The 27,393-nt window shown below is 39.5% G+C and overlaps 2 protein-coding genes across 2 annotated transcripts; one reads left to right on the forward strand and one right to left on the reverse strand.

Annotated features, from left to right (window-relative positions):
* Nucleotides 1-27,393, forward strand: LOC134810977 (pre-mRNA-processing-splicing factor 8). Its single transcript, XM_063817673.1, has 28 exons — nt 1-112; nt 291-1,165; nt 1,319-1,543; nt 1,676-1,797; nt 1,950-2,145; nt 2,501-2,734; nt 3,813-3,947; nt 4,050-4,259; nt 4,481-4,638; nt 4,779-4,996; nt 5,150-5,388; nt 5,532-5,688; nt 5,888-6,111; nt 6,252-6,490; nt 6,667-7,476; nt 7,746-7,974; nt 19,262-19,396; nt 19,616-19,790; nt 19,970-20,106; nt 20,235-20,449; nt 20,586-20,852; nt 21,014-21,550; nt 21,702-21,915; nt 22,203-22,363; nt 22,551-22,740; nt 22,886-23,166; nt 26,530-26,732; nt 26,959-27,393. Exons 1-28 carry the CDS (start codon nt 55-57, stop codon nt 27,102-27,104), a joined length of 6,990 nt encoding a protein of 2,329 aa, XP_063673743.1. The 5' UTR covers nt 1-54; the 3' UTR covers nt 27,105-27,393.
* On the reverse strand, nt 8,481-10,550 carry LOC134811372 (synaptic vesicle 2-related protein-like). Its single transcript, XM_063818165.1, has 2 exons — nt 9,879-10,550; nt 8,481-9,737 (listed from the first exon to the last, which is right to left on the reverse strand). The coding sequence occupies exons 1-2, from the start codon at nt 9,917-9,919 to the stop codon at nt 8,720-8,722; spliced, it is 1,059 nt and encodes a 352-aa protein (XP_063674235.1). The 5' UTR covers nt 9,920-10,550; the 3' UTR covers nt 8,481-8,719.

The raw sequence follows: 27,393 nt of genomic DNA on the forward strand, positions 1-27,393 counted from the left end.
ACTATATTATCAAATAAATATCTACAGCTTTAAACTATGATATAAAGACTCAGAATGGCTGCAACATCAAGGGGCTTTGTAGAGCTATCGGAGGAAAAGCTGACAGAAAAAGGTAAATTAATGAAACACAATGCAATGGAGCAGATAAATTGTTTGTTCATATATCGTATAACTTAATACTAAATGTAATTAAACCATGGCCACATGTGTTATTTCTTATCTCTAACTTAATTGATATAAACATTTAGCAAGAATTTATATCAAACACCAATCACACTCTTCAATTTCAGCCAGGAAGTGGCAGCAACTACAAAGCAAGAAGTATGCAGAGAAGCGAAAGTTTGGGTTTGTTGAAGCTCAAAAGGAGGACATGCCTCCAGAGCATGTTCGTAAGATAATTAGAGATCATGGTGACATGACCAGCAGAAAGTTCAGACATGACAAGCGAGTTTATCTTGGTGCCTTAAAATACATGCCTCATGCTGTCTACAAACTGCTAGAAAACATGCCCATGCCCTGGGAGCAGATCCGTGATGTGAACGTTTTGTACCACATAACTGGAGCCATTACCTTTGTCAATGAGATCCCATGGGTAGTAGAACCTCAGTACATCTCACAGTGGGGAACTATGTGGATCATGATGAGGCGAGAGAAAAGAGACAGGCGCCACTTTAAGAGGATGAGATTCCCTCCCTTTGATGACGAGGAACCTCCTCTAGATTATGCTGACAATGTGTTGGATGTTGAACCTCTGGAGGCTATCCAGATGGAGCTTGAGAGAGAAGAAGATGGAGAGGTTGTTGACTGGTTTTATGAGAATAAAGGGCTTATTGAAACTGACTACATCAATGGTTCAACTTACAAGAAATGGTATTTCGCTCTGCCCATCATGTCAACATTATACCGCCTTGCTAACCAACTCATTACTGACTTGTTGGATGAAAACTTCTTCTATCTGTTTGACATAAAATCCTTCTTCACTGCTAAGGCCCTCAACTTGGCTATCCCTGGAGGTCCTAAATTTGAGCCACTGGTTCGTGATATCAGTCAGGCAGAGGAGGATTGGAACGAGTTCAATGATATCAACAAGATCATCATCAGACATCAGATCAGAACAGAGTACAGGATAGCATTCCCTTACTTGTACAACAGCAGACCTTACAAGGTAGCAGCTATTTCCAATTTCTCATTTAATAAAGTTAAAGTTCTGTCAATTTTACTTTATTTTTATAATAGAAGAAATGTCACTTGTAATTTTTCTTCAATAAAACAAGACTTTTTCCATATTCATCGCCTCACACCAATTATCCCCAACTAGGTCCATCTATCGTGGTACCACTACCCCTCTGTAGTTTACATAAAAACAGAGGACCCAGATCTTCCTGCATTCTACTTTGACCCTCTGATAAATCCCATCGCCCCTAAACACGGGACACTGAGAACAGTGGAGCCGCTACCCAATGATCCAGGAGAAGGTGACGAAGAGGAGGGGGAGGAGGAAGAGGAGTTCGTTCTTCCAGCCTATGTAGCTCCTTTCTTAGAGGTAGGACTAGCAACGCTCACTTCCAATAGTTTCATGTAACGTATTTTTGGGCAGAATGAGTCCTTGAATTTCTTTAAAATCAGTTATTACATAATCAGACAGTTTATGAACATGACAACTCAAATACCTCAGGATACCCCTCTGTACACAGATAACACAGCTAATGGTATTGCCCTACTGTGGGCACCTCACCCTTTCAACTCAAGGAGTGGGCTCACTCGCCGAGCTATTGATGTGCCTCTAGTTAAGAGCTGGTTAGTTGTTTTGCTTTTATTTTCGTTAAATTTAACCTTCATTTGCGGTGTCTGCTCTCACCACGTCGGGAGACAAGATTTAAATTAGAAGTTTAATCCTTTTTTAAATAAGCTATTAAAACCATATCATTGACCACCGCTTGTATTATCAGGTACAGAGAGCACTGCCCTGCAGGACAACCTGTAAAAGTGCGTGTCAGTTACCAGAAACTACTGAAGTGTTACGTTCTAAACGCTCTCAAACATCGACCTCCCAAGAACATGAAGAAGAGATATCTCTTCAAATCTTTCAAAGCAACTAAGTTCTTCCAGTGTACCCAACTTGATTGGGTAGAGGCCGGCTTACAGGTGAGATCTACTTGTTATTATATTATACTACCGTACTGTAAACTTTATTAACATTTTAGAATATTATGAAATTGCCCTGCAACACAGGTACAGCAATGAGAGATTAGGGAATTTATTTATTAAGATGAGTGTAAGGATTTCACTCTGAGCTCTAGCTGTTCAATTAATGCCCTTCGAAATTTAAATCTGTATTTAATTATTGAATCGCGGTATAATTAATATAACAATACTACAATTTATTTGCCATTTCATCAAATTATCAACGAATCTAAGGCCTTAAGGGTTAGGCCGTCGTATCGTGTTTTCACACACACGTTTTCTTTTTTCACAATTATACTAACCCGACAATTATCAGGTGTGCAGACAAGGTTACAACATGTTAAACCTACTCATACACAGAAAGAACCTCAACTACCTTCACTTGGATTACAACTTCAATCTGAAGCCCGTGAAGACGCTCACCACCAAAGAGAGAAAGAAGAGTAGGTTCGGTAACGCCTTCCATCTGTGTCGTGAGATCCTCAGGATGACTAAACTTGTGGTTGACTCCCATGTCCAGTATCGGCTTGGAAATGTGGACGCTTATCAGGTAATTTATTTGTTTCTTGCTTGCTCTTCGCACTTTGAAGTTACATTTAATATTATTACGTAATTATTATTATTCTTTGGCTGATTAGATTTCTATTACAGAAATTAGAAGCGAATATCAAGTATAGAATGAAGTATCAAAAAACCCGAATAACATTTTCAATAACAGAAGAATATTTACATATAATAATATATACCATACAAATGTGCACAATCTATACTGATGCAGAATATATACCATCTTCTAAAAGACAGCAGATACTATCCTAGATATATGTCCTTTGATCAAACTAAATTGCAACTAAATCTTCTGGAATATGTCACACTCATCATGGCCACGGATAGCGATCACCCAAATGAAAAAAGAATCCGGCGTTAGCGTTTAAAGGCCTGTTAATGTGAACTGGTCTATTGGCTTGTTGTTTGATATCAGCTCGTTCAGTAATCTGATGTGGTGTAGTAGCTAGTCTCAGGTTTGTGTTTCCTCTCATCGTCTCCCAAGCAAGGTCCCAGTTAACATTCCTACGTTTTTGCATACTCCTTGAATCTACGTGGACAATAAATAGCGAAAGCACTACGAAAAAAGCAATGAAGCGGAACATCTTGACAAATTCAGACTCGTATTATCAACTGTACGACAAGAATGACTGAACAAAATTTCCGACAGTTTATGATTTTTTAATCCCATGACCGAACTTGTGATAATTTATTTTAAATTAAGGAAACAAAAGGTTCCATTATGTTTCACTTGTAAGGATTCTTTTTGCGGGGCGGAAAACAAAGCGATGGCCTGGAACACATTTTAATTCATAGTGAATGGAAATTTTTGAATTGTAAGGCTTAAATATTTCTGTAAACAAAAATCGCGATGCTATTTGGTGGTCACAATTCTCTCAAAAAGATACTAATTTTGTAGATTCTATTCATCAAATGTTAAGCTAGCATAACCGTTATTTATAAATATAAATAAAATATCCCAAGATTCGTCTAAGATAAATTCAAAATGCACACAGACTGCAGCTACAAATTATTTCTCACGAAAAAGTCACCATTGTTACCAAATTTCTCCTTCATTTCAGCTTGCAGACGGAATCCAGTACGTATTTGCTCACATCGGTCAGCTAACTGGAATGTACCGGTACAAGTACAAACTCATGAGACAGATAAGAATGTGCAAAGATCTCAAGCATCTCATCTACTACAGATTCAATACGGTAAACCTTGTACTAGTCTTATAATTTGATTAGGTTTCAATTCTAGGGCCCTAAAATTAACTGACAAAATTAACTGAAATGATGATACTATGTTTTTATCAGGGTCCAGTTGGAAAGGGTCCAGGATGTGGAATCTGGGCTCCAGGCTGGAGAGTATGGCTCTTCTTCCTGCGTGGTATTGTCCCACTGTTGGAACGATGGCTCGGTAACTTGCTGGCTCGACAGTTCGAGGGACGACACAGCAAGGGGGTCGCTAAAACAGTCACTAAACAGAGAGTTGAGAGTCACTACGATCTGGAACTCAGAGCTGCTGTAAGTCACTAGTTGGGGTCTGCTACACTTTTTAACACTATTTTACACTACACTTTTGCCTTTTTGGTGTATGGTAAACTTCCTGATTCGTCTAATCTTATTAACCTGACCTTAATTTAAAATTGGTATTAAAGCACCATTTGCTTTCTTATTATATGAACGCTTGCTTTATCAAATATCCTAAATGAGACTGTCCAGACTATCACCACTCTACAATACAGGTAATGCACGACATAGTGGATATGATGCCAGAAGGAGTAAGACAGAACAAAGCCAGGACAATCCTACAACATCTTAGTGAGGCGTGGAGATGCTGGAAAGCTAATATCCCCTGGAAAGTTCCAGGTCTCCCCTCCCCAATAGAGAACATGATCCTCAGGTTTGTGACCTAAACAGTAAACATTCGTTCAGTTCACCATGACTCGTGATCAGCAATCTGTATCGTTCAGAAGTTCTTTACTTGTCAAGTACTACTCCGGAGATTATTCTCTTGATTCTTATACCCATCTCTATCTGCAGATACGTGAAGTCTAAAGCGGATTGGTGGACCAACACAGCTCATTACAACAGAGAGCGTATCAAGCGAGGTGCTACAGTTGACAAGACAGTATGTAAGAAGAACCTGGGTAGGCTTACTCGGTTGTACCTGAAGGCTGAGCAAGAAAGACAGCACAACTACTTGAAGGATGGACCGTACATTTCAGCGGAGGAAGCTGTCGCTATCTACACCACCACAGGTAATTCAAGCTTCGAACGGTCACCTAACCTTTCTAATACAAGTTTTTCGAACATGTGTTAATGAGATACAGAGAAAACTTCAACCACAATCTCCAAATTCCAAATATTTTTTTATAACTGTACCATTCAAAACTTAAGTCCAACCCCCTCAGTTCATTGGCTGGAGAGCAGGAGATTCTCGCCCATCCCCTTCCCTCCACTCTCTTACAAACACGACACTAAACTACTGATCCTGGCTCTGGAGCGCCTCAAGGAAGCTTACAGCGTTAAGGCCCGACTCAACCAATCACAGAGAGAAGAGCTTGGTTTGATCGAACAAGCTTACGATAATCCTCACGAGGCCCTGTCCAGGATTAAACGTCATCTTCTCACTCAGAGACATTTCAAAGAGGTAAGCTTGGACAAAATGTGCCTGTCACATATTTTATATTATGTCTGGAAAACGGGGGAAAAAACAATTTGTTGAATATTCCGGACCCTTGAAAATGATAGTTTTCTACCGATCGCGATGCAATATAATCTTTATCTGTGCAGGTTGGAATTGAGTTTATGGATCTGTACTCGCACTTAGTGCCGGTATACGACGTGGAACCGTTAGAGAAGATCACTGACGCGTATCTAGATCAGTATCTCTGGTATGAGGCTGATAAGAGACGTCTCTTCCCTCAGTGGATCAAGCCAGCCGATACTGGTTCGTAGTCCTTTAATTCAATATTCAAGTTCTTAGCACGTTTTTCAAAGGAGAAGAGGCATTTTACAGAAAAGACATTATAATTTCAATATCCAATCCAACTGAAACACTAAACCGGTTCCTCTTTGTCATGGTATGGTCTAGTTTGTATTTATACAAGGTATGTATTGTATGTGTATAACACATTGTGCCCCCGCAGAACCGCCCCCACTCCTGGTGTACAAGTGGTGTCAAGGTATCAACAACCTGCAAGACGTGTGGGAGACCGGTGAGGGAGAATGTAATGTCATGCTGGAAACTCAGTTCGAGAAACTCTACGAGAAGATTGATTTGACTTTGTTGAACAGACTTTTAAGACTGATCGTTGATCATAATATTGCTGATTACATGACTGCCAAGAACAACGTTATCATCAACTACAAGGTATGTATATTTCGATAAATTATCCAAAAAATTACCATTTCTAACGATTAATTTAAAATGATAAGACCTTCCAACCTTCCCCCTCGTGTACTGTTACCATCTTACATTTACACAGAAACCAACACCACACTCCTCCACAGGACATGAACCACAACAACTCCTACGGTACGATCAGAGGGCTACAGTTCGCTAGTTTCATTGTCCAGTACTATGGTCTGGTTATGGACCTCTTACTGCTGGGTCTACATCGTGCTACCCACATGGCCGGACCTCCTCATATGCCTAACGATTTCCTTACTTTTACTGATGTCGCTACAGAGATATCCCACCCGATCAGATTGTACAGCAGATATGTGGACAGAGTTCATATCTTCTTCAGGTAGGATCGGGTGGCTAAAACTGGTGGCTAAAACTGGTGCTTTCGCTAGATAGAAACTGCAATTACAAATTGAGTTTCTCAACATTTCTTTTATGATTATCACTGACCGGTGGTGTGACGGTCGTTCACTCAGTTACACATTGCAATGACTGCTAACTAACTCAATAATTTATCAGGTTCACAGCAGAAGAAACAAGGGATCTGATACAACGCTTCCTAACCGAGCACCCAGACCCCAACAATGAAAATATTGTAGGCTACAACAACAAGAAGTGTTGGCCACGCGACGCGCGCATGCGCCTCATGAAGCACGACGTGAACCTGGGACGTGCAGTGTTCTGGGACATCAAGAACAGACTGCCCCGCTCTGTTACCACTGTAAACTGGACTGGCTCCTTCGTATCAGTGTACAGCAAGGATAACCCTAACCTGCTGTTCAGTATGTCAGGATTTGAGTGTAGGATTCTCCCCAAATGTCGTGTGACTCACGATGAGATAACCAACAGAGACGGAGTTTGGAACTTACAGAATGAAGTGACTAAGGAGAGAACTGCTCAGTGTTTTTTGAGAGTAGACACGGAGTCCATGACTAAGTTCCACAACAGGATCAGGCAAATTCTGATGGCATCTGGTTCTACAACATTCACGAAGATCGTCAACAAATGGAACACAGCACTTATCGGCCTCATGACTTATTTCAGAGAATCAGTTGTAAACACTCAAGAACTTCTAGACTTGCTAGTAAAGTGTGAGAACAAGATTCAAACCAGGATTAAGATCGGACTGAACTCTAAAATGCCCAGTCGATTCCCCCCAGTAGTTTTCTACACACCCAAAGAACTGGGCGGTTTGGGAATGTTGAGTATGGGTCACGTCCTTATTCCTCAGTCTGATTTGAGGTGGTCAAAACAAACAGATGTGGGAATTACACATTTCAGATCTGGTATGAGCCATGACGAAGATCAGCTTATTCCTAACTTGTACAGGTAACTTTCTCCGCTATTATCTCTGATTGTACACAGTACATTGTATGTCAAAGAGTTTTTTCTCCTGAGAAGATACACGTTTTGGGACATGGAGTGTAACAATATCTAAAAACGGTCGCGCGCGAAAGAATATTTTCTTACAAAGGACTATAAACTTAAATAATGGCGCGTTCACGAATGGACATTTTTTACAACTCGTGGAATTGAACACATAACAATGACTCCATATTTTAAATTACAACATGGGTTGAGTATTCCCCCTCATTCAGGTACATCCAGCCGTGGGAAACAGAGTTCATTGATTCCCAGCGAGTTTGGGCAGAGTACGCTCTAAAGAGACAAGAAGCGACAGCACAGAACAGAAGACTAACTCTTGAAGATCTGGAAGATTCGTGGGACCGTGGTATACCAAGAATAAACACGCTCTTCCAAAAAGACAGACACACTCTAGCATATGACAAGGGCTGGAGAGTGAGGACTGATTTCAAACAGTACCAGGTATAGAAATCTTTGAAATTATCTTCTCGTCATCAAATACAGCAAAATAATTTTAATGATCATCTTGGCTTCGAACCTTCTACCTCTTCATCTGTTTAATAACTATCCAGTCAAACCAATCGTCAAGTTTACCGATCTGAGAATCCTTAAAAGCCAGATCGCTTAGACGGTACGGAAATCTACTAGGTATACAGACCAGCCGCAAATTCAGCGACCGGAACTGGACTAGCGATTTTTCATATATTCCTCTCGTACTAGTTGATGTAACCGTCCATATAGCTGGCAGACAATAAGCTATTACTACTTATATCAACACTCAAATGACTGCTTGCTATATATCAAAAGAAAACAATTATGAGTTGCGTGCTCTATATCAATTTAACATATTATTTGTTTTTAACAAAAATAATGAAATAAATCAAATTGAGTTAAATGGTTAAAAGAGAATTATAGAGCCAGGATTTTGAGATAAACTTCTAAAAATCTACAAATATGTGAGCCGAAAAGATAAAAAGATTTGTCCAAATTAAGAACTCAGTGACTCCAAACGTATGCAGATTGACTTTTCAAAAAATATTATCCAGATAACTGCGTCCGAGTTTATGAAAGATGCATTGTTTCCTCCGACTCTGAATTAATCTTGACAGGAATGTAAACTGTTAGAGTGTATTACAGCATCCTGCATCAGGTTTTTCGATCTCCCCCAGGTTTTCGAAAGCTGCATTGCATATCCCTCTCCTGAAATCTACTGAACCTCTGTCATTGAGAGAACCACCAGAATCTGCAGAGCACTGAGCACTAACGCAGTGATGATAGCAGATAGTAGCGGTGCAAAAGCAACCATAGCTGTTCCAACTGCACCACCCATCAAGCCCACCGCAACTCCAACACTGGAACCCAGGGCAAATCTATCCGCTCCGAAGTAATCTATGTTCAGGAGAATGTAACCATAGGCCATACCAGAGATCCCATACAAGAACTTGACGATAAAATTGGTTGTTACAACTAATGCAAGATGATCCTGTGCAAGCATGCCTCCAAAACTCGCCACGTTCAGTATGGCAACTATCACCTGAAATTTGCGATGACTGAATTCCTTCCTCGTGAAGTGCATGAATAACCGTCCGGGGATAGATCCAAAGGTGACAAGAGCCAGTAGCAGGAGTTCCTTTCCTTGAGTCACGGTCACAGAGCAGTCACTGTTTGGTTCGGCTTCCTTGATCTTGAACGCCTGGATTAAAGCGGGTACGAGAAGAATAGTAAGCCAGCCCTGGAACATGATCACAAAGCCAAACAATCCTAGTTTTGTAGTTCTGGCAACAAAATTTGGAACAGTCGCAGTCACCATTTCCTTCTTCTCTGTTTGGTTTTGCTCGTTCACTCTTTGTCCCGTTTTGGGTCCTGATGTCAACGCAGAACTAAAGTGGAGCATAAAAATGGGTGGTATGAAGAAAGGCAATGATGTCAGAAGAATGAATATCCTCCATCCTACCACATCTAACAGCAGGTATCCCAGAATCGCCGACCAGATCCCTCCAACAGTGTACGATATGCACAATGCCATCACCATCTCGTCAAGAACTTTCTTACTAGAAATCAGCTCAGCAATCAAGACGCTATGGACGGATAAATTGAGTCCAACAGAAAACCCGATAAGGGCTCTAGAAAGGAGTAGTGTGGTGTAGTTAGCTACTATAGCACAGACAACTGTGCTGATAGAGCTCAAATAGAGGGAAAACAGAGTCAAAACTCTACACCCAAACCTGCAGAAGATTCAATTTTAGTTTAAGTATTAGTTTGAAGCACTGAAATAGATTTTAACTCTGAAAAAAAGTTGAATAGGTAAATTTTTTGTTTTAATATTTATTCGATTTGTATCTAATGAATTTCTTATGATAGCGCACCTGTGAGCCAATATTCCTGAGATGACAACAGCAACTGCCATGGTGAAGTACTGAATGCAGTCCAGTATTCCTTTCTTCCACGGAGAAAGTTCAATTTCACACGATACTTGTTGTGATATCACTCTTGAATAAAAATGATGCTTTCTAGTTTCTAGTGATCGTTTTTTGGAGTTACATTTTTAAACTTTTAATGAAAGAAATTTGAGTGGTCCATTGAGAGACAAGGAGTCTCTCAAACTATTGAGGCTTCTATGTGTTGACTTATCCAGTTATTGATCTGGGAATTCTTGTATTTTGGACGAACCAGGCAAATAGATTTCCACTCCATCTCCAAAGTTGATGACGACACCAAATACTAGCAGAAGTTTATCTATTCTTGTCCAAGACTCTTCTCGTTTGACTAAAGAGTCGTTTTCATGTCCAGTGTCAGGTTCAATTTCGAATTCAGGATTAGCCATCTTCTCGGAGATACAGAATAAAATATCTGATACAGAAATAATCCTATCAGAAAATCAAAATAATATAAGAAATCAACTTCTTGTCATTCGTAACATGAACATCCATTCCCCTAAATTGAAATGAAACAATGGAGTAATTTTTGAATAAGTATGAGACGTTGTGCGAGGAATAAGTTTAACTCTGTATAGAAAGACGCAGACGAGGAAATTTAAACATTAATGTATGTGGTAGTAAAATGTATGTGATCAGTGGCGTAACGGGCAATCGTCATTTGAATGTGGGACAATTTGGAAAAACTTTACTACAGTACTACCAAAACTGGGCGTTTTGCTCTAGTTCTCTAGAAACACCATTTTTTAGAGATTTTACCAGCGCATCCTCTAAAATAATCTAACTTGTCCAATTTTAGGGAGGGGCGCCAAAAGGGGAGGGGGCGCTTTTTCAGCGGTGGGGGGGGGGGCGCCATATATAATATAATATATTATATAGCACATAATTTGCTATAAATTATTCATATCACTTAAGAATAAAAACAAGTGCAGAAAAGGAGAACATAAACACAGTGGTTCACCAAAATTATTAACTGAAAAACGTTATGTAACACTAACAGAGAACATTTTTCCTCCATTTCTATTTATATTGTTTAGATAATAATGGTTAGTTAGCGAAGATAATAGTGGCTTATTAGAGTTAATTACCTATTTAAATTATCAAACAATTTATATAAGATCTTCCACGTGACTAAAACAAGTGATGTTACTATAATAGACCAAGACGGAGCGATTCTCAAACTACCATATGTCAACGAAACTACTAGTCGCAAATACAGAGATGCTGTCAGACATAGTGGACTCCCCATCAAAATTGTCGAGAAACCTGGACGGAAACTGAAGGATCTCCTTACAGACTCCAGACCCCTTGACAAGAAATCCTGTACAAGATCAAACTGCAGAACATGCGCAGCTTTAACGATGGAGAATGCACCACAACTAATACCGTCTACCACATCACTTGCGAAGTAGACAATTGCACCGAGAACTATGGTGGGGAAACATACAGACCAATCAAGTGCAGGTTCGACGAGCATTACCGTAGTGCGGCAAATCCAGTTCAGCAAAATCTTACGAAGATAAGCCACTAGCAAAGCACTACAGGGAAAGTCACCCTCAGCACAAAGGCCCCCCAAAGCTCAAACTTCAAATCGTAGATAGAGGAACATCACTCATCAACAGAAAGATTAAAGAAGCCCGATTTTTAGTTGAAAATAAACCAACACTCAACGATAAAACAGAGTTGAACAATCTAACACAGTTTTTAGTTGAGTGACGTGTAAATAGTAATATTCTCGTTTAAATTTCACTCCTCTGCTGTCCATTAATTCTTTTATCTCTTTTAATCTTTTATCTCTTGCACACGTCACGCTATTCGTTAATTTTCAGATGAGCCCTATTTGATAAATTTTGTCAGTCTCATGTTCATATTTGCTCTGATTTCGTTAAAAACTATTTTACGGTTGTAGTACAGACAGATCCGTCTGAAAAAATCGATCTGCTGACACTCAAAGCTTTCAGAGGATTTTTGACGTTTTTTAGTCCCATTAGGTGCCCTTTATGACTGACCAACTTTTCCAAACTTTTCCACTTGTCTTAAGGCCACTTTTTGCCACTTTACCACTTTTTACCACCTTTCTTGTTTGTCGAATATCTTTAGTTGTGAACATCGTAAAAGGTTGCGGATCAATCGAGTGTGTTCATATTATCAGGAAGAAAAACTTTTGTTCCAACAATTTTTACGTCAGATAATAAGTTAATTGGATAATTATCAATTAACTAATTAGCAAAATTCTTTAAAAAAATTATTGGCTAAAAATGATTGAAATAGCTTAAAACACGGAGAAAAGTAGTTTTTAGAAAAAATTTTAAAATTTTTCACTTACATTTTTTTTTCGAGACTTGAAAAATTTCGAAAATTAAAAATATTTTTTCCGCCAAAAGTGATCAAATCGCATGAAACACGGAGAAAAATGCCTTTCAAAAAAACTTAGTGAATTTGTCGTTTCAAGAATACTTAAATCGCTAATATTTGTAGTTGGAGTTCAGTAAATCTCGGCAGATTTTAGTAATCAGGAATTACTAAGTGAAGAGGTCTGAAACTGAAAAACGTTAACCATACGATCGCGCGGCGATATAAGAGTTTCATAAACTAATTTTCACAGAAACTGCACCAATGGCACAGTCAAGATCGAAACGATAGCCTGCTGTACTGTCATTTTATTGATTTCAATGATGAATCAGTGGGGTTAAGATAATCACATTTGTAATAAAATCTCTCTCTCTCTCTCTCTCTCTAAATAAATAAAACATCTCTGCCCACACCAGAATGTTAAAAATTTCCTCGCAGATACAAATTTTCTGCTTTTTGTGGCCCGCTCGCTTCGCTCGCGAATTTGTCACTTTCGCAATGTCGGCGAGTGAAGCAGGACCGTTCTTAAGCATTTGGAGCTAGGCCCCAGAAAATGTTTAATGGCCACATTAAAACTTTCAAAATAGTATGTTACAAAATGACTTTCTCCTACAACCCAGTTACAAAATGACCCACAAGTAAAACATGGCCACCTTGCACCATCTGTCTTAGTTATCACAAATTATTATATGTGCCTTGCAGAGTAGAGGCAACTACTAGATTGTTAGTATAGTTTAAGATTAGGGAGCGCAGGCTCGTCAGGAAAAACAATAGCATCAATATTAATAATCTTTAGTGTGTTAGCCAAGGAATAGTGTTAAGATCTAAACAGACTCTTCTTCATGATGCCAGATGCCTACGATCGACACATTGTTGAGTTAGAAAACGGTAAGAGGTACGTGGCTGTTTTTTTCGGTATAGTGCCCACAAAACTCTCTCCTACTCTCTCCTACTCTCTTTCTCTTTCTCTCTCTCTCTCTCTCTCTCTCTCTCTCTCTCTCTCTCTCTCTCTCTCTCTCTCTCTCTCTCTCTCTCTCTCTCTCTCTCTCTCTCTCATACTCAACAGATATGCTGTATCAAGTATTACTATTACTAGTAGATACGTGAGGGGCACTCAGAATTGAAGTATGCTTTGACTGAGTGATTTCATACTTTTGCACCGTTTTAACTACCAAAATAAATGTAATGGGTTTTTAGAATACAATAGGCGGGTTTATACTTTTGCATTTCAACTCCGATAGTGAAGTCCCGGACGTAGGCCTTGGTTACACTAGTATAACATAATCTTGAATATATTATTGCTATCAAACAGCATACTGGAAGCTATATTGGTCAATTATGTGTTGAGTTTGTACAATTTGTATAGCAACTTAGACAAATAAACACCAGCGATTCAAGCTGTAACTTACTCGTTGTTACACGAATTATGAATTAGGGATACACTGGTTCATAGGATTAGAGAAATGACAATTGCTAGTTGGTTTGTGTGTAGATAGAAGGTCTGTGCGGCTTCTAGTGATAATAGAAAATTAGTATAATTATTACGTAAGAATTATTGTAAAAGTTATGTTTATATAGAAACAAGGACAGTAACTTACATATCGAGGCACTCTCCTTGTACCTAGCTATCGAGAATGACTCGGACCGAAAATTTTCTAAATCGATATTATTTTCAAAGTTTTTCTGGAAACTACTTCAAGTTCATGTTTCATGCTACCCTGATCATTATGAGCAGAAAATACTTGTTCGGTCCGTACCTACATTTGGAAGGCTGTGATTGTGATTAGTTCCATATAATTATAAAGAACGTGATATTTGGCCCTCGGATTTAAAGGAGAATGTGAAAATTTGGTCTTCAGAGAACTGGAATAATCAGGATTTGTCGAGAGGATCGGAGAAAATGGCGATTTGTCTCGGAAAAACGTCAGAAATCGCGATTTGTCGCGGAGAATGGGAAAATCGCGATTCTGCACGTGCCGCGATTTCCTTTTGAACTTGTCTTTCATTTGTCAACAATTTTGGATTGGTTTTAGAAAATTCTCTCTACCCCAGAAAATGTATGGTAAAATGTTTCAAAATTCAGATCGTAGACTTTATAAATTTCCTCTTTGGCACCAGAAATTTCCTCCGAAATCGAAAATTTCCTTGCAGATTATCTGCTAGTCTGCTATGGTTTCTGGCAGTGGGCATCTCTGTACCGTCAATTGTGCTAGTCTAAACCAGCCTACCTGTATTACCAGACCTCTTCTTTTCCTCGACAATCAAACCAAGATGCTCATATCGTATTTGGTGGGTGATGTAAGTAGTAATACATATCGAGCTGTATTCAATCACAAAACGACACAATGCAATACGTGTATATTATATTATGGCCCTTAATGAGGTATATGAAACGTTCTATATCGTACACTTCTCGTTTCTCCCGTGAGAGGCCCAGTATGGAGAGGTTTTACAGTTTATCACGAAAACGTCTACACTCTACTTGGCCTCATGGCTCAAAGAAGGCAAGAAAAGACCAGAAAGCTTTCAACTCGCTCTTTTCAATGCCCGTCGATCTGTCCCACATTAATCCTGAGCTGATCATCATAGCCCCGAACATCCTACGGGAAGAACCTGTATTTTTACCTCACGACGTCCGGATTTCAAATCAACACCCTCAATAACATTAACAATCCTTACTGATCAGAATCTGTCTCTATTAGCAATTTCCAAAATATCCTGACTCTCGTGGAATATTTCACTGAATTAATTATTACCGGTTCTTTACTACCCCTTGCCCGTCACTCGTATCTACATCTTACCCTTGCCAGTATGTTACCCTTGCTGATTTTACGTTTAGCCGACCCTGACATATGGGGGTGATTTGAGGTATCCAGCATAGCAAATGAAGCGGTATGCAGAACAATACAAAATAAGTCACAGTTGATGTTGGAAGGTGTATTCACACTTGCTTTCTGGACCTGGCTGTTCCTTAGTTTCCTTGATCTGTTCTTGCCTTCTTCGAATTGTAAATGAGCCATGTAATGAGGCCAAGTATACGTTTTCGTGATAAACTTTAAAACGTCTCTATACCAGGTTTCTCACGGTATAAAGCGTTACATAAACCTCATTAAGAGCCATATAATATACACGTATTGTGTCGTATTCTGATTGAATACAGCTCGTTATGTATAAGTTTCAATACTTTCAACACTACTATATAACAAATAATTTGAATGACAGGATGGATTACCGAGGGCACTGTGTTAAGGTGATTTAAGTGGGTCCCAATCCCCACCGACCATTCTTCTTTGTGTCATGAATACTTGCTTCATCATCTCCTTTTAATAAAAATCACGGTGTCTTTATTGACTAAGCGCATTACTACTTACATCACCCACCAAATGCGATATGAGCAACTTGGTTTGATTGTCGAGGAAAAGAAGAGGTCTGGTAATACAGGTAGGCTGGTTTAGACTAGCACAATTGACGGTACAGAGATGTTTTATTTATATTTTATTACAAATGTGATTATCTTAACCCCACTTTTGGCGGAAAAATATTTTTAATTTTCGAAATTTTTGAAGTCTCGAAAAAAAAATGTAAGTGAAAAATTTTCAAATTTTTTCTAAAAACTACTTATCTCCGTGTTTTAAGCTATTTTGATCATTTTTAGCCAATAAAAATTTTTTAGAATTTTGCTAATTAGTTAATTAACTTAATATCTGACGTAAAAATTGTTCGAACGAAAGTTTTTCTTCCTGATAATATGAACACACTCGATTGATCTGCAACCTTTTACGATGTTCACAACTAAAGATATTCGACAAACAAGAAAGGTGGTAAAAAGTGGTAAAGTGGCAAAAAGTGGCCTTAAGACAAGTGGAAAAGTTTGGAAAAGTTGGTCAGCCATAAAGGGCATCTAATGGGACTAAAAAACCTCAAAAATCCTCTGAAAGCTTTGAGTGTCAGCAGATCGATTTTTTCAGACGGATCTGTCTGTACTATTGATTGATAACTATTTTACAGTTATATATTTTGTTTGAAATAAATTTCGTCGTCAAATTTTTAATGTGAATATTGATCGTTATAATATATATCTTGTCGGAGATACAGAATAAAATATCTGATACAGAAATAATCCTATCAGAAAATCAAAATAATATAAGAAATCAACTTCTTGTCATTCGTAACATGAACATCCATTCCCCTAAATTGAAATGAAACAATGGAGTAATTTTTGAATAAGTATGAGACGTTGTGCGAGGAATAAGTTTAACTCTGTATAGAAAGATGCAGACGAGGAAATTTAAACATTAATGTATGTGGTAGTAAAATGTATGTGATCAGTGGCGTAACGGGCAATCGTCATTTGAATGTGGGACAATTTGGAAAAACTTTACTACAGTACTACCAAAACTGGGCGTTTTGCTCTAGTTCTCTAGAAACACCATTTTTTAGAGATTTTACCAGCGCATCCTCTAAAATCATCTAACTTGTCCAATTTTAGGGAGGGGCGCCAAAAGGGGAGGGGGCGCTTTTTCAGCGGTGGGGGGGGGGGCGCCATATATAATATAATATATTATATAGCACATAATTTATATGTGCTATAAATTATTCATATCACTTAAGAATAAAAACAAGTGCAGAAAAGGAGAACATAAACACAGTGGTTCACCAAAATTATTAACTGAAAAACGTTATGTAACACTAACAGAGGGCATTTTTCCTCCATTTCCATTTATATTGTTTAGATAATAATGGTTAGTTAGCGAAGATAATAGTGGCTTATTAGAGTTAATTACCTATTTAAATTATCAAACAATTTATATAAGATCTTCCACGTGACTAAAACAAGTGATGTTACTATAATAGACCAAGACGGAGCGATTCTCAAACTACCATATGTCAACGAAACTACTAGTCGCAAATACAGAGATGCTGTCAGACATAGTGGACTCCCCATCAAAATTGTCGAGAAACCTGGACGGAAACTGAAGGATCTCCTTACAGACTCCAGACCCCTTGACAAGAAATCCTGTACAAGATCAAACTGCAGAACATGCACAGCTTTAACCGATGGAGAATGCACCACAACTAATACCGTCTACCACATCACTTGCGAAGTAGAGTGTAGACAATTGCACCGAGAACTATGGTGGGGAAACATACAGACCAATCAAGTGCAGGTTCGACGAGCATTACCGTAGTGCGGCAAATCCAGTTCAGCAAAATCTTACGAAGATAAGACACTAGCAAAGCACTACAGGGAAAGTCACCCTCAGCACAAAGGCCCCCCAAAGCTCAAACTTCAAATCGTAGATAGAGGAACATCACTCATCAACAGAAAGATTAAAGAAGCCCGATTTTTAGTTGAAAATAAACCAACACTCAACGATAAAACAGAGTTGAACAATCTAACACAGTTTTTAGTTGAGTGACGTGTAAATAGTAATATTCTCGTTTAAATTTCACTCCTCTGCTGTCCATTAATTCTTTTATCTCTTTTAATCTTTTATCTCTTGCACACGTCACGCTATTCGTTAATTTTCAGATGAGCCCTATTTGATAAATTTTGTCAGTTTTATGTTCATATTTGCTCTGATTTCGTTAAAAACTATTTTACGGTTGATAACTATTTTACAGTTATATATTTTGTTTGAAATAAATTTCGTCGTCAAATTTTTAATGTGAATATTGATCGTTATAATTGAATTGATACTATTTCAGAATATGAGTATGACGTAGAAATGTCGATACGTTATTCAGCTATTTATTTCCATTAGAATCCGTCTTCACTGAGTCTATTCAGAAACAATCAGAAATTTGAATAAAAGAACTATCAAATCATGAGACTCAAAAACACTACACGAATCCACCAGATTATAATAGTTTCCTTTTTCTTCTTTTTTTGAGAGCAAGCTCACAGGCCCAGGAGTGCCAAATGTTTATACAAGGTGCTAGGTTAATTAATCGTCCGAAAGAGAAGTAAAACGTAAATAAGATTAAATAGCACAAAGCTCAGTATCATGAGCTGAAAACTGCTAAGGTCATGAGGAGAAAATAAGTGTTGAGATAAAAACTGTCTGAAATGAACAAGAATTAAGTGTACTGTAGTGCGACACGTACCCTTGTGCGACACGTACCGTAGTGCGACAGAGAATTTTCAAGGCCGACAATGTCGCACTACAGTACGCTACCTGGACTGTAGTGCGACACGAACTAAAGTGCGACAAAAATTTTCACATTCAATAAAAATTTGACATTGCAATACAATGGTGGTGCTAAAGGTACCATCGATGACAAGATGAGGGGCCTCAGCTAAACGATCCATGTTGTCCACAGTGCCGAACAGGAAAGATCTTCTTCTCTCTGCTGAGTAGGTAGAATCCTACAGAAGAAGGAAGGTTTCAACATTGTTTGTTCTGATGTAGTCAGGAGTTAGGACAAGATCAGCCAAAGAGCGGGGAGCAACAGGATGCCTCATGGCCTTCGTCCGAGCAGTGAATCAGGAATGATCAAGACTGTCCAAGGGTGGGCTCTAACAGTGAACTGTTGCTAGAAGGTGTGCTAAAGGATGCATAAACTAAATAATAACACACGCAAACGAAAAGGAATAGTAGGAGAGACGAAATAAACGTGATACGACACGGTATAGTGAAAGAATGAGTGTCTCTTTAATCTTTATAAATACCTAAGCTATAGTAACATAACTTGTTTTAGTCACTTGGAAGATCGAGAAAGGTAGAGCGGAAATAATAAAGGTTATTTACCTATTGAAATCCTCAAACAATTTAAATAGAAATGGAAGAAAAATTTTCTCTTCTCTTTGGAGCAGAAAATTTAAAACAAACGCGGTTCTCTGTTCTCCCATCTCCTGTATAATTGCATGAGAGGGATCGAACCGCGGAGGAAACGTATTTAATAGCATAACTTCTTTATAAGACCCTTTTTAAGCCTGTGACCAACATTCATATCTGCAGGTGCTGAAACAGAACCCTTTCTGGTGGACACATCAGCGTCACGATGGTAAGCTGTGGAACTTGAACAACTACAGAACTGATATGATACAGGCGCTGGGTGGCGTGGAAGGTATTCTGGAACACACGCTTTTCAAGGTAACACTCTTTTACTTAAAATAGGGTATATTCCTGGTTTACGAATCTTTGATGAGCCAAGTTCGTTATCACGTCAGGACTGATAATTTTTCATTGGATAACTCGGAATGCGATAAATAACCCTTTATCTAGAACTGTAGAATTTACATAATATGATCCTTGTACCTGAAACGAACTATTTTAAATTAAACAATCTCACCAATTGTCCTACCTCTCCAGGGCACATACTTCCCTACCTGGGAGGGCCTGTTCTGGGAGAAAGCGTCCGGATTCGAAGAGAGTATGAAGTACAAGAAGCTGACTAACGCTCAGAGATCAGGTCTTAACCAGATCCCCAACAGAAGGTTCACCCTGTGGTGGTCTCCCACTATTAATCGTGCTAACGTTTACGTCGGTAAGTTCCAGCCTAATATCAGGGGAGTTGTTGACCGGACATGATCTGTTTACCGTTCTCTTATTAGTAAAAAATTGCCCCCCCCCCCCCCCCCCCTGATAAGAAAATTTTCCCGCTTTTGATTTTACGTCGTTTCTTCTTCGGTTCTGAGACGAGATTTTGATGGCACCCTCATTCAGGTTTCCAAGTGCAGCTGGATCTGACTGGTATTTTCATGCACGGCAAGATCCCTACCCTCAAGATCTCCCTCATCCAGATCTTTAGAGCTCATCTGTGGCAGAAGATTCACGAGTCAGTTGTCATGGATCTCTGTCAGGTAGGTTCATGGTCAATTATATTGTGGCCTGACGGTAGCTTGGGTCATGGACATAATCGATACCAAACTGTTTGTGTTCAAATATTTTATATTTGTCTGAGATTCTGACTAACGAGTAATACGTCCAGGTGTTTGATCAAGAGTTAGACGCGCTGGAGATAGAAACAGTGCAGAAAGAGACCATCCATCCTCGTAAGAGTTATAAGATGAACAGCTCATGTGCGGATATCCTGATGTTTGCGAGCTACAAATGGCCTATCAGCAAACCATCCCTCCTGGCTGACACTAAGGATGTTATGGACAATGCAACTACTCAGAAATATTGGGTCGACGTTCAGCTCAGGTTTCAAAGATTCCTTGGCTATATTTTTTTCAAACATTTTCAGATTGAGGATAAGTTAGACTGAGATTACATTTTTAAATTTATTAGCCCCACTTCGTTGCTAGTGCCTTCTCATTACAATGAAATGTTCCCTCAGGTGGGGAGACTACGACTCCCATGATGTAGAGCGGTACACTCGTGCTAAGTTCCTGGACTACACTACTGACAATATGAGTATCTACCCCTCTCCCACCGGCCTTCTCATCGGCATGGACCTGGCTTATAACCTGTTCAGTGCCTTCGGTAACTGGTTCCCTGGCATCAAGCCTCTCATTCAGCAGGCTATGACCAAGATCATGAAGGCAAACCCTGCGTTGTATGTGCTGAGAGAGAGGGTGAGGAAGGGACTGCAGCTATACTCTAGGTATTTATAACTTTCTACTTTTTATTATAATTATTGTTAATAATAATCAATTAGTTAACTTGCATATTCTTGACATAGTTTTCAGCACTGCATGATCGACATTGTATAGAATTCCAATTTAATACCTGATACAAACGAAGTTGATTAACACTTCTTCTCAGTGAGCCTACCGAGCCTTACCTGTCCTCTCAAAACTACGGAGAGCTATTCAGTAACCAGATCATCTGGTTTGTAGACGACACCAACGTCTACCGAGTAACCATCCACAAAACATTCGAGGGTAACCTGACCACCAAACCCATTAACGGTGCCATCTTCATCTTCAACCCTCGAACTGGTCAACTCTTCCTCAAGATTATCCATACCATCGTGTGGGCCGGACAGAAACGTCTGGGACAGCTGGCTAAGTGGAAGACAGCTGAGGAGGTGGCGGCTTTGATCAGGTCCCTGCCCGTAGAGGAACAGCCCAAACAGATCATTGTTACCAGGAAGGGCATGTTGGATCCTCTCGAGGTCCATCTCTTGGATTTCCCGAATATTGTGATCAAGGGCAGTGAGTTGCAGTTACCGTTCCAGGCATGTCTCAAGGTGGAGAAGTTTGGAGATCTCATTCTCAAGGCTACTGAACCTCAGATGGTGCTTTTCAATTTGTATGATGACTGGTTGAAAACTATCTCATCTTACACCGCCTTCTCAAGGTACAAACTTACCAGTTACCACCATGTTTACTTTCAGTTTTGATAAAAAACATATTACTTCGCCCAGCAAAACGACACGTCTCTGACTCTCTTGATAAGTTGATAGAGCAAAATTTTGGACAACATCGATATTTAAACTTTTTCATTTCAGGCTCATTCTGATACTTCGAGCACTACACGTGAACAACGACCGAACAAAGATCCTGCTCAAGCCGGACAAGACTACAATCACAGAGGCCCATCACATCTGGCCTTCCCTCAATGATGAGGAATGGATTAAGGTTGAGGTGTCCCTCAAGGACCTGATCCTCGCTGATTACGGAAAGAAGAACAACGTTAACGTAGCTAGTCTGACTCAATCAGAGGTTAATGAGTTTTTAATAATTTGTTCAGAATTTTTACCGGAGTAACCTTAACTCTAAGCGTGGGTTTATCAATCTTAAAATATACAGTTCACATTTAGGGGTCGTTCACATATTACGTAATCAATATTTTAGCAATTTTTACCCTCCCCCTTCCGTAATCAACCGTAATCAAGACTTAAAGAACAATAGACTTCCATAGACCAAACCCTATTCAAGATCAATCCCCCTAAGTCTGTTAAATTACGTTAGTAGTATTACAAATAATTTAACGGTTAAACAACAAACAGGTGCGTGATATAATCCTTGGTATGGAGATCAGTGCACCGTCTCAACAGAGACAGCAGATAGCAGAGATCGAGAAGCAGACCAAGGAACAGAGTCAGCTGACTGCTACCACCACTAAAACCACTAATATCCACGGGGACGAGATCATCGTCACTACCACTAGGTGGGTTGAGACTGGGAGTGTTATTTATTGATGTTAAATTCCTTTCAGCCTCTTACGCAGGGGGAATATTTATAGGTAACCCCAGTGTTTTTTTTTGGGCTAATTATCAGACCAATTTAAATATTACTATGTACATTCAAATTCTAATTAATTGATCCCATTTTTTGATAACCCTTCCTATCCACAGTAACTACGAGCGTCAAACGTTCTCTTCGAAGACAGAATGGAGAGTCCGAGCCATCTCAGCCACAAACCTTCACCTCCGAACAAACCATATCTACGTCTCCTCTGATGATATCAAGGAAACGGGATACACTTACATCCTGCCGAAGAATATCCTGAAACGCTTCATCACCATCTCTGATCTTAGGACTCAGGTGTGTTTTACTAAAAAAACGAGAAATTTGGGAACGCGACCCAATCTGTGTTTAACCATTGCCGTAACAGATATTGACACAAATTTCCATAGGCCAATATTCAAAATATCATGAAACATTGTATATAATTTGTATATCCCTTCAGATAAGTGGATATTTGTATGGAGTATCTCCGCCCGACAACCCCCAAGTAAAAGAGATCAGATGTGTGGTCCTGGTCCCACAATGGGGCACCCACCAGAACGTCCACCTGCCCCACATGCTGCCCAACCACGACTACCTGAAGGAGATGGAACCACTAGGATGGGTACACACGCAGCCTAACGAGCTGCCCCAGCTAGCTCCACAAGATGTGACCATGCATGCTAAGATTATGGGAGAGAACATGAGTTGGGACGGTGAGAAGACCATCATCATCACTTGCAGGTAATGTCCGGGTCATGTCCGGATAATACAATGTTCCTATATAATAGCTATCTTCTAACTGAATTCATTTACTTTTTTAAACTGGCTTTTGGTTTACTTTTAGTTGGATTCGGTAAAGAATCTAACAGTGTCTGTCCCAGTGTCTGTTGTAAAGCGACCTTTTCTGTTTGTTTGCTGAATTTTAATTCTATCAATCTTGTTTAATTAACAAAGTGTAACAATCGCCATTCAAATTCAAGCTGTCAAAATCGATTATTACAAACACACTTAACTTTCGTAACACAGGTTTGCTTTCTTGATTAAAAGAATTACAACTAGCAGTAAAATAAAATTTCAAACTTGGGTCAGAACCTTCATTATCATACGTGCACACAGGGGGGGGGGGGGGGCAATGACTACTTTTGGGGACTTGGGGAATTACGTCAACGATTTTACCCCGAGTCCCCATGATTTTTAGTCCCCAAAAGTCTCCATTAGTCCCCATTTAGATGATTTTTAGTCCCCATTAGTCCCCAAAAGTCTCCATTTAACCCCATTTAGATTTATCCTACTCTTATCTTGGACAAAACATCTCGATCGTATCGTTATCTTACTATATATAAAGCGAGACGATATATATGGATGGATCCGTGCCATTTTACTGACACCACGGCATCAACTTTAACGCGACTTTCCGCAAAAACCGTAAAAGATATACAACTGAAACTTTTTTGACTGGGTCAAATGCCTTTATGGCCTTCAAATCAGCATAAAAAAATAAAATATTGGCCAAGGAATAAGAATTTTAGTACCCAAAATTTGGACCCCCAAGTGGTGTCAAAAACGCGAATTAAATAGATATTAATTATTTTAGTCTCTTGAGTCTTGACACCACTTTAGGGTTAGACGGGTTCCTGCTAGTTAAACTAACTTGAAAACCATAAATAACTGTCAAAAATTCTGGGGACTTATGGGGACAAATGGTGAATTACGTCAACGAGTTGACCACTAGTCCCCATGATTTTTAGTCCCCATTAGTCCCCAAAAGTCTCCATTGGTAGTCATTGGCCCCCCCCCCCCCCCCCCCCCGCACACACTCATCATGTCTTATACTTCAACTAATGTTCTTAAAAGATCATCTCGGCGATCATTCCTCGCATGAAACTCCTCCCAGGTGATGAAGTCTGGTCCTCACACTTCCACTTCTGCTCTACTTCTTGTTTTTCTTTTGCTTCCTCTCTTGGCTGAGATCTCGCTGTTTTCGTATGTCAGTGTACGTTCTGGGGTCATCATTTCATATATCTCGAAATTGCTGTAGATCTCTTCGATGACCACCGTATTCTCTGCATAATCTTCGTCTGGGGTCACCGTGATGTTGTCTGTTTGTCCAACTTCCCCTTCTCTTCTACTTTCTGTTTCACTTTCTCTTCTACTTTCACTTTCCCTGACTGCGTTGTTCATAACCACAACTCGTACCGTCGTGCTTTTTCTGATCATTAATATGACATTTAGTGTAAGTAGTGCTACTGACGAGACACCTAACACGATCGTCAATACGTAATACAGCCCTGGAAATTACTGTGTTTAAATAATATAATCTTGGTTATCATTATCAAATATGTGACATCTTCTGTTCAACAGGCAAGTAAAAAGGGCTTTTACAAGCTGGAATGATCATGTGCTTACTTGGGTTTCTTTAAGTATGAAATGTGAAATCTTCAAACTTAAACTTACCATTTCCAATCGTCGACATTTGCTGGACTTTAGTTCCGTTTCGCACTGAGCCACATGTTTCCTCCGGGGAGCAGGGGACACAAAACTTCCCCTCCTCCATGAAACTCCCTTCCTTACACCTCGCTAGAACTGATCGTCGGAGCAGAGTTCCGTTGTCAGTGACCTTACAATACACGGTGTCCTGTGACTGGTCCTCCGTGATGGTCACGTGGAACACACGTGAGGGTGGTCTGTCTGTTGGATAGCCTGCGGAGGTGTCTGAATTGCTTGCGGAGGAGGAGGAGGTGATGTTCCCTGTAGAGCACGTCAATTCTAATTGCTGGATCAGATATCCATCTACTCTCCAAGTAAATGTTGCAGGGAGAGTCTTGTAGTGTCTTGTTTCCGGAGAGGTGATCTTTAGCATCTTTGAAGTGGAGATGTAGATGTGTTTAGAAGTTATTTTGTGTGGAGTTATCGAGTTAGCTGCGTGACATGTGTACAGACCAAGGTAATCAAGGTGCATTCCGGGTAACACCAATGTCAGATGAAGTTCATGATCGGATTTTGATTCGTCCAGCACTCTTTTAAGTTCCATCAACTCACCCGTCGCCACTTCAGCTCCATTCTTTGTCCAGTATCCAGATAGGAATGGCGGGCCTGTTATCTTACATGCCAGGGTTACAGTAGTGCCTACAACATACGGTTGGGGAGTGGCAGTCAACTCAATTGTAGGATCTTTAGGTTTGCAGAGTGAGATGTACTCGTACGAAGTATTTCTTAGCATTCCTGCCTGTATAGTGTTGAAATGGAGCATGTCTGCGTTGTAGCTGTAATTATGGAGGATTGTTCTGGAATTTGGTGCCAAAATGTTAAACGCATCGGTTTCCCTATCATGATAGATTTGGACTTGCATGAAGGTTTTGACACTTTGGGCAAGATGAAGCTCTCTTATGTATATACCGGATGTTCCGAGCGACCCATTTTTGTTCAGATAGAAGTTCCACTTTTCGTTGCTGATGTTCTGATTGAAGAGGTAGAACAGATATCCATTGTTCATGTCAAAGGTGCTCCACTTGACAGTTAATGTATCAGAGATGTTAAAACCCTTAGGATACTCCATAACTTGTGAGGTCTTGATGTTTTTCCCCAAAAGTGTGCACGTCCGGTTTTGGGAACTTCTACTGACAGAGATAACAGGATGGAACCCTGAGGACCATATTATATATATGTAGGGCAACAAAAACAATCATCAGACAATCGCTGGTCTTGGAAGTGATTTTGCTGAAGTGATATCATCTTTTGGGTGAAAATAGCACAGCCTAATGACGTTGATAGAGGAGGAACTGAATGTATTCCTTCCTCCTTCAGTACAGGATAATTTTATCAAATTGCCCGCTGAGTAAATTTCCAATCTCTGTAATCTCTCAATGAATTATAGTTTAAATATTAATTACAATTTCTGCTCCTGATGGGCGGCATTAGAATATTCTGTGGAAGCTTTTAAAAGTTTGAATATATTGGAAGTTGCAATTTAGTTACTGCTGTTGCTTAGCCTATAATTGAATGATGTGGCCCCACTATAAATTTCATAATTTTACACCACGTGTCATGACGTCACACCACGTGTCATGACGTCACAACTCACAATCACATCTTTCTCCTCCCCAGTTTCACACCGGGTTCCTGCTCCCTGACCGCCTACAAGTTGACGCCGACAGGATACGACTGGGGTCGCCAGAACAAAGATACCTCTAACAACCCTCATGGTTACCTACCTTCCCACTACGAGAAAGTTCAGATGTTGCTATCTGATCGCTTCCTTGGCTTCTTCATGGTACCGGCAGAAAGTTCATGGAACTACAACTTCATGGGTAAGAATTTGTTTGGGATAGCGATTCTTTAAAGTAGATTATTTAATTCACTTTATTTTATCTTCAAATAACTCATTTGCCTATAATTTGAAATTATGGGGAGAATTGTGATGATATTCGACGCTATTTTTAAAGCCATATTTGATTCTTGCTTAAAAATATAAAATTGGATTTCCATAAAATTTGGCTAATCAAGAAGACAAAATCTAACTTTTTGTCTCGACAGGTGTTAGACACGCTAGTTCTATGAAGTACGACCTGGAATTAGCAACACCCAAAGAGTTCTACCACGAACTGCACAGGCCCGCTCACTTCCTCAACTTCTCCAGCATGGAAACTGTTGACGCAGACTTTGAGGACAAATTCGCTTAATTTATTATAACATGCATTCGGTTAATTAAGGTATTGACTTTTGCACTTGCGATCAGAAATTGATTGTCAGATCATTGCATTTGAGGGGATGAATGCGTCGCTAAATGTTGATTATTTTTAAACGGTGCTGCGCATCTTGATTCAAAAAAGAAACTGTGCTTCTCTAGCGATACAATATATGAAAATGACCCGAAATGACCGGCACTTTTGCCTCTCTCAGAACCACGAGCATTTTATGTTTTAATACTACTTGTATCTTTATTCTTTATTTTATCTAACAATTAGTTAA

This window comes from Bolinopsis microptera, chromosome 2, assembly GCF_026151205.1.
Source record: "Bolinopsis microptera isolate Bmic1 chromosome 2, MBARI_Bmic_1.0, whole genome shotgun sequence".
NCBI lineage: Eukaryota > Metazoa > Ctenophora > Tentaculata > Lobata > Bolinopsidae > Bolinopsis > Bolinopsis microptera.

Excerpts from the sequence above, each read along its gene's own strand:
- LOC134811372 (XM_063818165.1), bottom strand. The coding sequence starts at position 9,919 with ATGGCAGTTGCTGTTGTCATCTCAGGAATATTGGCTCACAG. Across the intron at positions 9,738-9,878 it reads TCAGGAATATTGGCTCACAG|GTTTGGGTGTAGAGTTTTGA; the intron begins GTGCGCTATCAT and ends AATCTTCTGCAG.
- LOC134810977 (XM_063817673.1), top strand. The coding sequence starts at position 55 with ATGGCTGCAACATCAAGGGGCTTTGTAGAGCTATCGGAGGAAAAGCTG. Across the intron at positions 19,397-19,615 it reads TGGAACACACGCTTTTCAAG|GGCACATACTTCCCTACCTG; the intron begins GTAACACTCTTT and ends CTACCTCTCCAG. Across the intron at positions 26,733-26,958 it reads ATGGAACTACAACTTCATGG|GTGTTAGACACGCTAGTTCT; the intron begins GTAAGAATTTGT and ends TTGTCTCGACAG.